Raw genomic sequence first — 16,928 nt, 5'->3', positions numbered from 1 at the left:
ATTCAGTTATCACATGTCTCCTCCATCAGTTCTAAAACTCAGTAGATGTGTTATAGATTTTTCACACATTGGTATATGACTCCAAGGATGCGGGCAAAAACTTTTCCAGGCTCCTCATGCTGGAGAGGGTGCCCGCAAGAGGACTCTTTTTAGCATCTGATGGTCCTTCCCTAAGATACAGAAGTTCTGGAAAGCGATATCACCATGAATTAAAAAAACTACCCTCTCCTCTTCAAATTTGTATTTTTGGATTATTTTTTCTTTGTATCTTTGTTAGTTTCATTTTGGGACATGTATTTGGGTACATATAGTTGTTTTGAGCTCACTGGGATTACGGTATTGACTCCCGCTAGGGGTGATATTCTATTCCTCAATAATTGAACCAGTATTCCCATGTTCTTTTTGTTATTTTGATTGTTTTATCAATTAGGTGAGGATCCAAGACAGATATTATTGCTATTTTATATGTGATATACTGTATGCACTTTTCAACCTCTTGGTTGGTTTGATCTGTTCACAATTCAATGACACTAAAGTTGACACAATGTCCTTCTCTGTAATTATATCTGGTTATTTTAAATAAAAACTTATTGAAAGCAAAAACAAAACCTACCCTCATACATATACAATTTACATATTTGCATGATATATTTCATGATGTCCCCTCACCTTTAAGAGTGTACAAAAGCAGTGTTATGCCGCACCCCCTGAAAAGCCTGATACCCCAGTTCTATAGACAGGACCACTGTTCTATGATCCAGGAATGGAAAAAGGAAGTAGACAAATAAAAAAATCAGAGAGATGGGTCATTAGATCATTAGAGAAAAACAGAACATTTTTGAGACATCTGTTTAGGCTGGATGTATTATTTCTTTGAAATTGATAAGTCTTATGCCCCATACACACGATAGGAATTTCCAATGGTAAATGTTCGATGTGAGCTTGTTGTCGGAAAGTCCGACCATGTGTATGCTTCATTGAACATTTGCTGTTGGAATTTCCGCACACAAATGTTTGAGAGCAGGTTCTCAAATTTTCCGCCAACAAAACTTGTTGTTGGAAAGTCCGATCTTGTGTACACAAGTCCGTCGCACAAAAGTTCACGCATGCTCTGAATCAAGCAGAAGGAGCCGCACTGACTATTGAACTTCCTTTTTATAGTCCCATCGTATGTGTTGTATGTCACCGCGTTCTCACGTTCGGTATTTTTGGCCAACATTTGTGTGACCGTGTGTATGCAAGACAAGTTTGAGCCAACATCCTTCGGAAAAAAAATCCATGGTTTTGTTGTTTAAAAATCTGATCATGTGTACAGGGCATAAGGGAGAGGCTTTGACCTCCTAATTGTCCTGCTACAGAACCCCGTGAACCTGGAACACAATTTAACATTAGTAGGCAGGATTAGTATCTATTTAACACACAAGTGAAACCTTTTATGACATTAATTGAAGGCACTGTATATGTCCGTGCCACCAGTTCTTCATTTCCCTTTCTGTTATCTTCCCCCTCTTACTGCTGCATTTATTTTTTGTTTATGTGCCAACAAATTACTCTGATGCATTAAAGGCACCGTGAGGTTGATTTACTAAAACTGGAAAGTGCAAAATCTGGTGCAGCTCTGCATAGAAACCAATTAGCTTCCTTTTTTTTTTTTATTTCTTGTCAAAGCTTAACTGACCAAGCTGAAGTTAGAAGCTGATTGGTTTCTGTGCACATCTGCAACCGATTATGCACTCTCCAGCTTTAGCAAATCAACCCCCGTCTAATGCTTAGTGCTGTCGCAACAAAGTTATAGCCTTTGATATAATTACATGCTCATTCTGTCTACTACTGATGGCATCACAATGCATATGATGTACTGTATGTTATTTTTGCTCATATTATGACATCACATAAATAAAAACAGAATATAAAAAAGGAATGTTGTATGATTAAAATAGTTTACATAAAATATTTTTATGAGTGTACCATTAGGATAAAATGTTAAAATATTAATATATACATACATGTACTTTTCTAATTATTGTATGACATTTTTACTCTCTTATGACAGGCTTATGACTTCCAGTCCTCCAATGTGAATACAGCATTTAAAGAATCATTGGAAAGCACGGTTGCTGCATATTTTAACTTAACTCAGTTTAAAGCTTTATGGGCTCTCAAAATAACATGGGACAATGTTCCTCCATTCAAGTCTGGGATTTATAACTCAAACGCTTATTGGAACACCCAAGTCAACAATGTGAGTGTTGCACTGTGCCAGTGATTATCCATACTGTTAGGATTGAATTCCCTGTGTATAGAAGGTTCTCAGTGTGTGTAGATGGATCTCAGCTCTTGTACCTTTGATATTATTATTTTGAAAGCAAAGTGGCCTTTTTAAAAGCTTGCTTGAAAGGCATATTAGGTGTTATTGTCAGTGCACATCTAAATATGAATCTAGTAGCCCCATATAATACAAAATCCAAAGTGCAGTTAGCACTTAAAAGCAGCAAACAGATCTTTGATTGCTTGTTATGGTTTTTAACCACTTCAGCCTCAAGCCTATTTTTGACATTTTTTTGTTTACAAGTTAAAATCAGTATTTTTTACTAGAAAATTACTTAGAACCCCCAAACATTTTATATATATATATATATATATATATATATATATATATATATATATAAAATTTTAGCAAACACCCTAGAGGATAACATGGCGATCGTTACAATATTTTATGTCACATGGTATTTGCGCAGCAGTCTTTGAAACACATTTTTTTGGGAAAAAATACACTTTTTTAATTTAAAAATATGAAAACATTAAAGTTAACCCAAGTTATTTTGCATATTGTAAATAGATACCTAACATGTTACGATTTAAAATTGCACACACACGTAGAATGGCGACAAACTACGATAGGCGACGTTTACAATTCTTTAACGGTTACCTGTTCAGAGTTATAAAGAAGGTAGAATTTACTAGAATTATTGCTCTCCCTCTAACGATGGCGGCAATACCTCACATGTGTTATTTGAACACCGTTTACATTAGTGGACGCGACTTCCATATGCATTTTCTTCAGTGCGCGAGCTCGTGGGGACGAGGGTGCTTTAAAATTTCTTTCTTTTTTTCTTATTTATTTTATAATTTTTTATTTATTTAACACTGTCCCTTTAAAAAAAATAAAAACATCTGATCACTTTTATTGCTGTCACAAGGGATGTAAACATCCCTTGTGACAGTGATAGGTAGTGACAGGTACTCTTTATGGAGGGATTGGGAGTCTAAAAGACCCCAAATACCTCCTTTGCACTTCAAAGTATTCAAAACGCTGTGACGTTATTCCGTGTTTTTACATCGGAGACCTGATTGAAGCCGGCTGCCTTAGGGACTCCACACAGCCGGAGGACGTGCCGGATGGGAGACCCGGGCAGAGCGGCAGAAGGCGGCAGGAGGGGGGCATCCCCTCCCGCTCCTTATTTTAACTGCTGAGTTAGCCATTAGCCGCATTGGTTGTTATCATGAGATAGCCGACCGCTAGCTCCAAAGAAACGCTACCGAATACCAGTACCGGCATCACCCCGGTATAACCACTTTAACAAATGACGTACAAGTACGTGATTTTGCATGAAGTGGTTAAACTAGCACAATAAAAAAAAAAAAAAACTTAAAAAAGGAACAGCTTAAGTCCACTTTAACATTTTGTAAAAAGCAGTCCATTTTTATTATAATGCAACATGCAGAAAGCAAAGAAGAATAAAGTGCCAATCCACACTATTGCAGTGACCAGTGTTTTACCGCACAGTTCACCATTAGGACACAAGTAAAGCAATTGTATCCTATTCAAAACCGCAAAAGCCTGGAGCTGTGTGATATAGTAATAGCAATAGGAGCTGCATTATACCATTAACAAATATACATAATGAAATCCAGCACTACAGTAAAGGATACGCAATAAGCACCAGGGCCGATCCTTGGGTCACAGGCGCCTGGGTGCAGAAATATTTCTGGCGCCCCCACATGGGCATGGTCATTTTATTAACTCCTCCCCTTTACAAATATTTCTATGGCAAGGACTCAGCCACAGAGATGCTCCACCACGAAGTCTTCATTACCCTGGGATCCTTACAGGTACAAATTGGGACCTGGAGGGGGGCCTCTCTGATGGAGACAGAGAGCGCTTCTGTTAGAGAGTCTACAGGAGATGGTCAGAGACTGCAGACATAGTACACTAGATGGTCAGAGACTGCAGACATAGTACACTAGATGATCAGAGACTGCAGACATAGTACACTAGATGATCAGAGACTGCAGACATAGTACACTAGATGATCAGAGACTGCAGACATAGTACACTAGATGATCAGAGACTGCAGACATAATACGGGAGATGGTCAGAGACTGCAGACATAATACAGGAGATGGTCAGAGACTGCAGACATAATACAGGAGATGGTCAGAGACTGCAGACATAATACAGGAGATGGTCAGAGACTGCAGACATAATACAAGAGATGGTCAGAGACTGCAGACATACTACGGGAGATGGTCAGAGACTGCAGACATAATACGGGAGATGGTCAGAGACTGCAGACATACTACGGGAGATGGTCAGAGACTGCAGACATACTACAGGAGATGATCCGAGTCTGCAGACTAAGGATGAGCTCCGGCATGTTGGCAAGCTGCACGTGCAGAGCCCGCCAGGAAGTCGGCAATGCGCTGCGCTAATCACAAGCAGTGAGACATTTCCCGATCTCTGCAGCCGCACATCGGGAAATGTCTCACTGCTTGTGATTAGCGATGTGCAGTGCCGACTTCCTGCCAGGCTCTGCACGTGCAGCTTGCGAACATGCCTGAGCTCATCCTTACTGCAGACATAGTACAGGAGATCGTCCATTAGACCCCTTTCACACTGGAGGCATTTTTCAGGTGCTTTAGTGTTAAAAATAGCACCTGGAAAAAGCCTTATCTGCAATCCCAGTGTGAGAGCCTGAATGCTTTCACACTGGAGCAGAGCACTGGCACGACATCCAAAAAATTCCTGCAAGTAGCTTCTTTGAGGCACTTTAGGAGTGGTGTATACACCGCTCCTAAAGTGCCCTTGCTCATTGAAATCAATGGGCAGTGCCTGCAAAGCGCCTCCGCAGTTGCACCTTTGAACCCTTTAGTGGGGGTTAAATGTACCTCTAAAGCGACAGTAAAGCGCCACTAAAAGTAGCAGCGCATTACCGCTGATGCCGCTGCACTGTCAGTGTGAAAGGGCTCTTAGAACATCTCATTAAACATCACATCTGTAAATGAACTACTAAGGTGCAGGAAGGTACAGGGGCTGTGTATCCTATTGTAATCTATCATACCATAAAACATCTCTTAGCAGGGGCAGCCCAGAGCACATCTAAAGGTGTGCAGAGGATGCCATTCCTACACACAGCACACTGACTCACCTCAGTTCTCTCTCCGTGCAGCCCGAGATAGAGATGGGAGGAGGAGGCATTCCAACTGGAGTTGGTAGAGACAGTGCGGGGTCCCAGTGTGAGGAATTCATTCCCGCACATCAGCACTCAGCAGCCACTGACTAGAACCCTCGTGTCAGGAATAGGAGCGCCCCTCCCCCCCCAGCACTGCCAGGCTCACGCTGGAGTTCTGGACGGACACTCAAAAGGAGAGAAGGAGGGAGGGGAGAAGTCTGGCTCTTCGGAGCCCCCACATCTGCAGGCGCCTGGGTGCAAAGCACCCTTCGCACCCTGGGTAGGATCGGCCCTGATAAGCACATCCAGAACATTTAATATTTTTCTCTTTGGTTTTCTTTTTAGACAAACACTTTCCAAGCTGTCTTGGTTACTGATGGAATATATTCGTTTGCACTAATCCTGTTTGATGATGGAGGAATGAAGTGGATCTTCAACGCTCTCCCCACATTCCATCTGCCAAAAATGGGCTATCACAGGTAAAGACTTTCAGTAGAGTACCTTGCTCTTCCTCTTCTTTCAGCCTGTTTTACCTTCCACAGTAGTATTGGTAACTGCATGTAAATATGACAAACACATTTAGAATCATTCTCTCTTTCTAGTGGAATCTCTAGTGCACGTAATGTCAACAACTTCCCAGCTTTCAATGATCCACAGACAGACACATCTGTAAGCATCAAGCAGAGATACCGTCCAGATCAGTACATCGGCTACAACACAGGTGAGAAGAGGAAACATCGCTCAGGTAAAATGTTGTAAGTTTAACAGATACCATATTTATTTCTATCATTTTACCTTACTTTTCAAGGTAAAAAAGGAAGATGGGCATATCGTCTAGACAGCAACAGTCAGAGCACCATCAATTCAAGGCTACAATGTCTGCAGTGGTATTATAAAGAGGAAATTCCATATTGGCTCTCCAGCACATCTCCATGTCCATGTACTTACAATCAGGCAACTTTGGACTCCTCTTTCACTACTGAATTTAACATTTTGAACTATGGCTTTGATATCAAGAAGGCATCTGGTAATGTTTAATACTTGAAATTTCATTTGGAACACTGCATAAATCAATGGATAATAATGCAAATTGTTGCATGTGTGTCTTATATTAAAATTACATTAAGGTTATGACTATTATGTGTAGAAAATAAAACTGCATACTATTTGTCCTATTTTTCATCAGTTACCCAGCATGAGATTCATAATTTATTGCTGAAACTTTAAAATCAAGCTTTATACAGATATTCACACAGAAAATGAAAATTGCAAGGCACAGAATATTGCAATACCCCATAGCAATACGTTTATATTAACATCAGATAAGTTCCTTGCTTGTAGAAGTTGGATGAAGTTATACTTGTTTGATGGGGAAAACTCACATTTATCAAGTCCCAACCTACCTTAAAGGTATAGGATGAGTCACAATACAGGGGAATGTAAAGAAATTTTAGGTGTTAGGAACATCTTTCTGTGGTTAATAGTCTGTGAATCACTGGAGTCCCTCTGCACCGAGTATACAGTTGTGCCATAAATATTTATTCATTATCATACTTATTCATTGTTGTCTATATAACTTTTTGAAAGGATGATGGTAATTTAATTACTATCCACTGAATCTATTTAATGGCACATTCATACACCTTCTAATGGACAACTTATAGCATATTCATGCATTTGCTAAAACGGATTAATGTAACCAGTGTTACTTTATTCTAATAATTTGTCTGTTTCAGAACAATACTTGACAGTACAAAATATGTTCCCCTCCAGAAATGGGGCTGGGAGTAGATGTTACTATAGTAGCTGGAGTGGAGCCCTTGTTTACGGTGAGAAGGAGCGATACCTCCCAACTCCATGGACCTCCTTTAATACCTTCCAATATTACTCTAACCAAACAGCTTATAATAACTACTTCTGGAATACAGTTCTTCCTCCTCAAAGACAACTATACAAAGGTATTGAATTATATAATCCTAAAAATGAAACAATATTCCATAACTAATTGATAAATTAATTGTTCAAATAAACACTCTATCTTTATTTTTCAGTTGAGGAGATTGACCCCTACAACACTTGTTGCAGATATTCAGAATCCACTTACCTGTGTAACCTTTACAGACAGAAAAGACCTCTGGATTATTGTGACAACTATATCCCTCCACGCCTAGGTATGTAAAAGATCTGATTTCTTAAAGCCCTAGTGCCCACATTATAAACAAAAAAAAATAAAGGCAAATCCTTTTATTATAGATCAGATGCTAACTCTCCTCAAATTGAGTGGGTACTTTCTTTTGTAAAAAGAAAAGTGATAAAACAATAGACTTTTGGCATCTGATTTTATGAAAATATAAACAATCTTTATTTTTTTTTTAAATGTTGGGATTCTAAAAACATTCTAAAAACATATTTTTACCACCAAAGTACCTCCACGACATCTATGAGGTTGATTTACTAAAACTGGAGAATGCAAAATCAGGTACAGTTGTGCATAGAAACCAATCAGCTTCCATTTTTTTTTTTTTTTGTCAAAGCTTATGGCCCGTATACACGATCCAAATATCGTACGAAAACAGTCGTCCGAGGAAGGATCGTACGATTTTCGGATCGTGTGTACACTACTTTCGACAGCCGATCACGACCATTCATTCGATCTTATATGATCGGGCATGCATAAAAATGTTCCTCGTACGATTCCAGATCGTACGATTTTCGGTTAGTCTGTATGGTTGTCGTCCGAAAATTCAATACAAATACATTACAACACATGACATCACTTCCAATTTTTTTTTCTGTCGTACGAGAATTTTCATGACTTTATTTAGCTATTCAATTTCTACTTGCGACTATTAAGCGAAATTGGTTGCACGATCGTTCGTACTATATTTGGATCGTGTCTACGGGCCATTATATGAAGAAACTGAAGTTAGACGCTGATTGGAAACTATGCACAGCTGCACCAGATTTTGCACTCTCCAGTTTTAGTAAATCAACCCCTATGTGCCCAAGAAACAACACCAAAGACACAATTATTTTTCTTCAGGCAGTCTGTGATATTGAGATGGTCTCCACCCATAACAGGATTAGATTATCTTTCTTATAGCAGGTAAAAAAAACGTGAAATTATCCCAACACATAAATCATTATAAGTAGATTATTCACCATATAGCTTGTTTTAACTCCACCCATAATGGGATTGATCTATCCTTCCTACTGTAAAAATACAATACATTAAAAAATCATCACATTGTTGTGGCAGGGATGACAGGTGTATGAAAATAGCAATGGTTACTGGTAATTACTAATTGGACACCACTATTTGCATACACCCGTAATCCCAACTATGAGAATCCACCATTTCATGCCTCTGGAATCTGGTGTACATGCGTAATCACCCTTGTTAAGGACCTAAAGCATCTTTGGTGTGGGTTACAACCCCACCAAATCATTTGTATCCAAACAAAGGGATCATTGTCACTCTTCCACAGATTTGTATGTCTACTTAGTAACTTACAGAATTGTATACATACAATATACCATATACTAAAAGACTAAATAAACAATTAAAATAATCAGCATAGACATTAGATTAGAATTACTTCAGTTAAGTCTGTACAAAAAAAGAGAAATAGCCTGCTTCAGCATGATAGCCAGGCAACAAACATTATAGTGGTAGGTCAGCAGTGTCAGGCTTGATGGTTCTTCCTGCAAATAAATAAACTGAAATAATACAAATAATTGTTCATGGCTTGAACTGACATTTCCATAAGGATTGTATAAAATAGCAGTAGCAAGTGCATATTAAAGTTGAACTTTACTCAGAAAATTACATTCTGCTAGATCACTTCAGGCAGGCCCCTTTTGCAGGTATGCAAAGCCGCATTCAGTGTGAAGGAGGCTTATTATCTAAGCTTAATTGAACAAGCTGAAGTTAGAAGCTTATTAGTTACTATGCAAACCAGATTCTGTGTGTGCCAGTTTTAGTTAATCCCCCTCATTGTCTTACCCTGCTTTGCACATGCTCAGTTGCACTCTATTTAGAGCAATCTGCTAAAAATCAGAGCCACTAGAGGCCAATCTGCTGTCAGCTTAAATATTTACAGCTGCTCAGGGGCTCTGGGCTTCGGAAAAATGGCAGCCTCCAACAAGAAGAAGCAGGAACAATGCTGGATACAATTTACAGCACACTAATTTTGGTAGCATAATTATTATTGTGGAATGTATGCTCCTTGCTAAAGAACATTAATTTTTATCAAGTTGTTATGGGTAAAGTTTTGCATTATAGCTTTTAAGTTTTCTTTGCTTCCGAAGAAGATATGCACAGTTTTAAAGAAAGTTGTAATTTTTTTTTAAATTTTTACTGAAAGGATTTTTCTATGGAGACCCTCATATTAACACTCTGGATGGTTTGAGATATACATTTAATGGTCTGGGTGAATTTACTTTGACCAACGCAAAGGATGAAAATGACACAGTTGTCTTCAGACTTCAAGGACGCACGGCCCGAGCTGGCAATGGAACCAGCTATGCAACCAACTTTGTGGCATTGGCAGCTTCCACATCCTACGGTGACCAGGTAATGAACACAGGAAGAAAATATACAAAGGCTTTGTTTAATAACCCCTGTAAACTGATTATTAAACTTTGCATTTCAGATTCAATGGAGCTTAAAGAATGCTAACGAAACCACAGTGAGCTACAATGGGACCTTCATTGAACTCTCAGGTGGGTAAAATAAGTTTTAAACTTTCCTCTTTTATGGGTGATTGTTCAGTTCACACTGTTGTTGTAGTCTTGGAAAAGGAAGTGAATTACGATGCATCAAACATCATCTGAACATAACAGTCTATGCTTTTTGGGGTGAAAAAGATGCTATGGGTATCTATTTACATAGACATGGCAAAGCTGGGATTGTAACAATAAAGTAGTATTAAACCCAAACATTTATTATATTGTAGATTATCTTTTTATAGATGCAATGGCTGTATTAGTCTCCTTTTTATGCTTTTGCCATTTATTTTCACCTGTTTATCCAGCAAGTACGTCTACTATTTTTCAATGTCTTTTATCAGATCAAGCAGTCTAGCAAAAGTGGCAGAGGGTAGGACGAAACACTTGGGTGCCTAAAATGATCAGCTTTTATTCATTTTTGTAAAGCCTTTATCCCTAAAGAAAAAGAAAACTGTTGCTGTAACTGATTCTAAAGCTCTAGCTGGAGTTCAGCTTTGGTTTTAGTAAAGTCCATCTAAATCTGCTAGTGCAACTAACACTACCCACTCCCACAACTGACAAGTCAACTACTGCATTTATGGTTTGGTAAGCTGCAATATACAACACGTTTTTGTTTTTGGGTTTAATGCCACGACACACAGTAATTTAGCTTTTAAGCCTCTTATTTTCACAATGGCACCACTCTTGTACACAGCCATATGGTTGCCCTTAGTAAAACTTTTTTCTGTGTAATTATTATATATTTATAATGCTGGAAATTAAATCAAGATAGACAGTGTAATCAACATTTAATATGGCATATTGCAAGGTGTTCTCCATTGTGTGGAGGTGAGAAGGGTACATCGTAATGTGGATGTCATCAGGCTGATTTACTGAAGGATTTTATAATCTTCACAAATAATCAAAATTATTTGAATAGTCACATCAATTATCCAATCATGTGAAAAGCAAATTCCTGTTTACTTACCTCATTTGCACATGATTGGGTATTCAGAGTGAACAGGAATTTGCATTTCACATGGTTGTATAATTCAAATAAATATTCACACAATTTACTGAGCTAAATGATCAACTCCTTTAGTAAATCAGCCTCTACCTCTCTTTACTGGTTTTGAAAAAATGCCACATAATACAACCATTTTCATTTGAAGATTCTTATAATTTGTCACTATGTAAATGTTATATTTTTAGGGTTCACTGATCCATTATGGGGCTGTTATTTTATTTTTAGACAATCTTACTTATGTCAACAATGTGGGATTTGGAAGGACAGAAACCGGGGAAGCGAAAGTTCTGTTTGACAATGGCATCTCTGTTTCTTGTTCTGCTATCCTGGGCATCTTGAGTTTTGTGGTGACATTGCAATCAACATATCAAAACAGGACTGGAGGCCTCCTCGGTAAGTGACTTGTGTTAATATGAAGCATCTAATATATATGTCCACACCAGCTCAGTGCAGAATAGTGGGTCAAGAGTATAATATGTAAATATTTAATATGTGTTAGTTAAAGTAATGTAACACTAATAGTGATGGGCCAAACACCCCCCAATTCGGTTCACACCAGAATTCCCAAACATGTAAAAAGTTCAGACCCAAGTATATGGGACCCAAACTTGAAACATCAAAAGTTCTAATTTTAAAGGCTTATATTCAAGTTATTGGCTATGGCTATGGGTGCCTACATACTGCCCTGGGGGATATATATCAATGCAATTTTTTCTTTTTTTTTAAGTTTGTTTTTACAGGAACAGTAATTTTAATGATGCTTTAATGATGTATTGATTTTAATTTTCAATACCAAAAGCGGTATCCCCGAGCCAGACTCGGGATCGCATCGCAGGATCCTTGTAGAGTTTACTTACCTTGTCCCCTGGATCCTGCGATGTCTCCCCACTGTGATCTGCGAGCCGCCGTGTCTCGCTCGATTCACAGTGCCGTGCGCCGTTCCCTGCGAGCGTTGCGATGCACGGGGACGGAGTTCGGCGCCAAATTCAAAAAGTAAAACACACAGCATAGATACAGTATACTGTAATCTTATAGATTACAATACTGTATCAAATAATTACACATGCCCTTTGTCCCTAGTGGTCTGTCCAGTGCCCTGCATGCAGTTTTATATTATAAAAACTGTTCTTTCTGCCTGGAAACTGGAGATAGTCCATAGCAACCAAAACCGTCCCTTTACATCAAAAGTGGTTTTAGACCAACTAGAAAACAGCGATAATAAATTAGAATCACTCGCAGAATTGAGCGATAGTGATTTGTGGGGAGATCCGTCATCAAACACTGAAAAGTAATGACAGTGACAATTCTAAAACTGAGCAAATTTCAGGGTTTTTGATTTGATTACATTATTGAATAATTTTTATTATTATTATTATTTGGGATAATTATTTATAGTTATTTATTATATTATAATTTATGATTTCGTTTTTCAGACTTTATCATACCCGGGATGTCTACTAGACTCTGGTTTGGACAGATTTAAATGAATTATTCCTAAGAATTACAGGCCTACAATATAAAACGCCAAATTTCCATGCAAAATAATTGTACCGTTTTCAGCACCTAAAATCTGAAATAATCATACCGCCAGGGAGGTTAAAGTGAAAAAACAAAAGTTAAAAATTCCTTTTAAGTATAGTACTTAGGGGGTCCCCCTAGTCTGCCTGTAACGTGGTCCATCTGTACCGCGTATGGAACCTGCTTCAGCAAAACTGCCATTTATAAAGTAACAAAAATGACATTCAAATTCCCAACAATACAATGCAAAAATGTTTTAAAAAATGCAAAAAAAAAACGGCATGGAGAATCCCCCCCAATTTATACCAGGCCATTTGAGTCTGGTATGGGTTTTAAGGGAAACTCCATACCACCATTTTTCTAAAAAATGGCATGGGGTACCCCTAAAATAGATACCAGATCCTTATCGGAGCATGCCAGTGCCCCCTTCCTGAACCATACCAGGCCACATGACCTGAACAGAGGGGGTGCTTTGGATACAAGGGCCACTTCCCGACAACTCTGTGATTTGGTTGAGTGGGTCTGCGGGAAGGGGGCTTATTGAAATTCGTAAGCCCCCTTTAACAAGGGGGTCCCCAGATCCCACTCCCCCCATGTGAATGATTGTGGGGTATATAGTACCCCTACATTCACCAAAAAAAGTCCCCAATGTAGATTGTCACTCATGATGCCCGCCACCACCATCGGACCCGAAAAAAGGGGGGGAAAGCTCCACCTGCGATGAAAGCTAACCGCTGACTGCCTGCTCCGCTGCTTGATAGTTCTTAAATAGGTAAGGGGCGGAGTCACCTGGTGACATCACCTGGTGGCACTGTCCCCATGTGACATCACCAATTGGTGAATGCTGGGTCGGTGACGTCACATGGGAACGGAGTTACCAGGTGACATCGTCAGGTGGCCCCACCTCTTATCTATTTCAAACGGAGGAACAGGCAGCCAGTGGTTAGCCTTCGTCGCAGACAGAACTTTTTTTTTCTTTTTTCGAGTCCACCGGTGGCGACGGGCATCATAATTGATGATGGATCTACATCAAGGGGGACATTGTTTTTTTCAATTTTTAATAAAGGAATTGTCAAAAACTGACACTTTTTTTGGTAAATGAGCAGGGGTACAATGTACCCCTACTCATTCACATAGAGGGGGTGGAATATGGGAGCCTCCTTGTCAAAGGGGCTTTCTAGATTCCAAGAAGCCCCCTGCAGACTCGCACAACCACAGCCCAGGGTTGTGGGGAGGAGGCCCTTGTCCCCATCAACATGGGGACAAGGTGCTTTGGGAGTGGGGAGGCAGAGCTCCCTGCCCCAAAGGGCCCCCCATGTTTAGGGCATGTGTCCTAGTATGGTTTAGGGGGGCACTTGCTTGTTCCCCTTTACTGGCCTGCCAGGCTGCATGCTTGGATAAGGGTTTGGTATGGATTTTGGGGGGCACCCCACAAGGTTTTTTTTTTTTTTACATTTTGCCATGGGGTTCCCCTTAAAATCTATACCAGAACCAAATGGCCTAGTATGGATTGGGGGGATTTATTTTTTTTTAATTTTACTTTGACCCTGTTTTGTGAAAAAATGGCTAATTGACTGGCTGTCTTTTATATGAGTGCCTTTTGAGTCACCTATTAGAAACAAGCATGCGTTCAGTAAAGTCAGAACTCTCTATAACTGTTTAGGGTCAGTGACTAAGACAATTTTAAAGTCTGACAGCTAGCAGTAATCACAGCCTATGCTTTTCTCTTAACAATATTTTTGTTTTCTTTAACTGGGACAAAAAGGGGAACAGTAGTCCCCAGCAAATTATTCTAGTTTGCAAATACAGACAGACATTACAGTTCAATTCACTAATACCTATATTGTCATTTAGGGCTTTTTGACAAGTAACAACACAATGAGGTTGATTTACTAAAACTGGAGGGTGCGAAATTTGGTGCAGCTCTGCATGGTAGTCAATCAGCTTCTAACTTCAGCTTGTTCAAGTAAGCTTTGACAATAAAACCTGGAAACTGATTGGTTCTCTCTATAGAGCTGCACCAGATTTTTTACTCTCCAGTTTTAGTAAATCAAATGTTACTGCTTTCATTGATAGGGAGGTAACTATTCAATCTTCCTACACACCGGCAAAATCTACTTATTGCTGTATTAATTGAAAGAAAGACACACCAGGGGGAACAGACTTTATTGTTGTTGCCTTGTTGTTTCATGATTTGTCAAATGTATATTTACCTCTTCTATTTTATTTCAGGGGTATTAAATGGAAATCCAAATGATGACTTCCTGACTGCTTATGGCTCCACATTGCCATATAATGACAACACAAAGCCAAACGACTCACAGATCTTCGACTTTGGCATGACATGTAAGAGAATATTTAATTGTCATAACTGTTTGCTCTACGCAGCAGGTAGACCTGAAGTGACAGAATGCCAGTACTGCAATTTCTTCATGACATTCAAGTATTTTTTTTTTTCTTTTTTCTGTGTATTGTAGTCCTAAGAGAAAATACATAATGAAGGTGGATGGGGGAATCCTCCCAATTGAGCTATTGCATTTTGACGGGGGGGGGGGGGGGGGGGGACAACACTTCCCTGCCATTAGAATACACTGATCAGCACTGCAGACTACAGCCTGTAGCATTGCTCGAGTGCCAGTGGCTAAACATCTGAAAGGGCAGTTCTATATAAGTCAACAAATTCTGTTCAGCCACAGTGCCCATGCATAGATCGCAAATGGTCCAGTCTCTGCTGGATTGTCAGAATTTTGGCCAGCTGAAAGGAGTCACTGGCCCTGGCTATTATTGCCTAAGTAATATAGACATAATTGGTCATTGACATCATCCACTATATTTGCCTCTTTGTTTGTAATTCAGCTGCAAGCCTTAGAGGGCATCCTTGATCATGAGGATCTGCATCACTGAATTATGATGGATTTACCTCAGGGGGCATTTTTTTTTTTTTTACAAAGGAGGCGTCAAAATGTGTGGTGGGTTTATTTGCTTTTAATATTTTTTTGTAAAAGAGTAGGGATATTATTAACTCTTACTCATTCACATGGGGGAGGCGGTATCTGGATTCAGTATCTGGGATTTCTGGATTCCAATAATCAACCACTGGGTCAGGATTGTGGGGAAGAGGCCCTTTCCCAGAGGGGAGCCTCCTGGCAGGGTACCCACCCCATATTGAGGGCATGTGTCCTGGTATAGGTCAGCTACTGGTGAGACCCCTTGTAATTTTTTTTTTTTGATGGGGCACCCCCTTAAAATCCAAAATAGGAAATCAAGGATAGGATGGGTTTGACTAGTCCCACAATTTTTGTTAACTTTTTAACAGCAATAGTGATAGTTAAGAAAGTAAAACATGCCAGTAATTAAAATTTTTCCTATGAGCATATTTTTTTATTCTTTTTTTGTTAAAAAACAAAATGGCAAGGGACCACCAAAGGTCCCCCCAAAATACATAGCAGACCTGCAGGGGTTTAGTATGTACATTGGGGGGTCTGTGTGATGTTTTTTACAAGTAAAGCCAAGTTGGTAGGGAGCTATTTTTTACTGGCAATTTAAACAACAGTTTTTACCTGTAAGTTTTGCTGTATACATTATACAGGCTTGTCACTTCATAGACAAGTTTAAAGTGGTTCTAAAACCGAAAGGTTTTTTTACCTTAATGTAGGCTATGAAACAAATGAAAGCATTAATGTTACTTTAAGACCTACCTCAGGCTTGTTTTTCAAAAGAATGGGTATTATTGCTGCCCCCTGCAAAAAGGTATTTAAATATATATATTTTTTTGCACTGGTACATGTCCCCCCCGGCAGTGCACAGCCCCCACAACATTTGTTAATATTCCCTTGCCTATTGGCCCTGAAAATGGTTCTAATTTATTTTAAAGATTTGGTTCCCATTGGCTTTAATGTGGTTCCAATTAATATCCAAACCAGTGAGCTGTTTGGCAAATGTCTCATGAACCAAACCCAGGTATGTTCAACTCAACCCTAATTTTAACCAAATACACTGGGGGTGCTTTACTAAAGGTAAATAGACTGTGCACTCTGCAAGGGCATTTGCTCCAGAGCTTAGTAAATGAGGTAATGCTGCACTTTGCAAAAAATACCCATGCAAGGAAAATTAAAAAAAATAATAATAAAAAACTATAATTTTTGCTAGTATTGAATGATGGAAGTCAGCAGAGCTTATGCTCATTTTACTAAGCTCTGGAGCAATTGCACATGCAG

The 16,928-nt window shown here is 39.2% G+C and overlaps 1 protein-coding gene across 1 annotated transcript in view; it reads left to right on the top strand.

Annotated features, from left to right (window-relative positions):
* LOC141141227 (uncharacterized) overlaps positions 1 to 16,928 on the top strand; it is a 146,587-nt gene that overhangs the window by 10,336 nt on the left and 119,323 nt on the right. The window contains exons 7-14 of the mRNA XM_073628912.1: positions 2,054 to 2,242; positions 5,802 to 5,935; positions 6,059 to 6,177; positions 6,265 to 6,483; positions 7,508 to 7,627; positions 9,824 to 10,032; positions 11,379 to 11,586; positions 14,944 to 15,057. Of these exons, the coding sequence (XP_073485013.1) occupies positions 2,054 to 2,242; positions 5,802 to 5,935; positions 6,059 to 6,177; positions 6,265 to 6,483; positions 7,508 to 7,627; positions 9,824 to 10,032; positions 11,379 to 11,586; positions 14,944 to 15,057 (1,312 nt within the window). The remainder of the gene's footprint in view (positions 1 to 2,053; positions 2,243 to 5,801; positions 5,936 to 6,058; positions 6,178 to 6,264; positions 6,484 to 7,507; positions 7,628 to 9,823; positions 10,033 to 11,378; positions 11,587 to 14,943; positions 15,058 to 16,928) is intronic.

This window comes from Aquarana catesbeiana, linkage group LG04 (genome assembly GCF_042186555.1).
Source record: "Aquarana catesbeiana isolate 2022-GZ linkage group LG04, ASM4218655v1, whole genome shotgun sequence".
Classification (NCBI taxonomy): domain Eukaryota; kingdom Metazoa; phylum Chordata; class Amphibia; order Anura; family Ranidae; genus Aquarana; species Aquarana catesbeiana.
The sequence above is the reverse complement of the archived record's forward strand: the minus strand, read 5'-3'. Positions and strand labels throughout refer to the sequence as shown.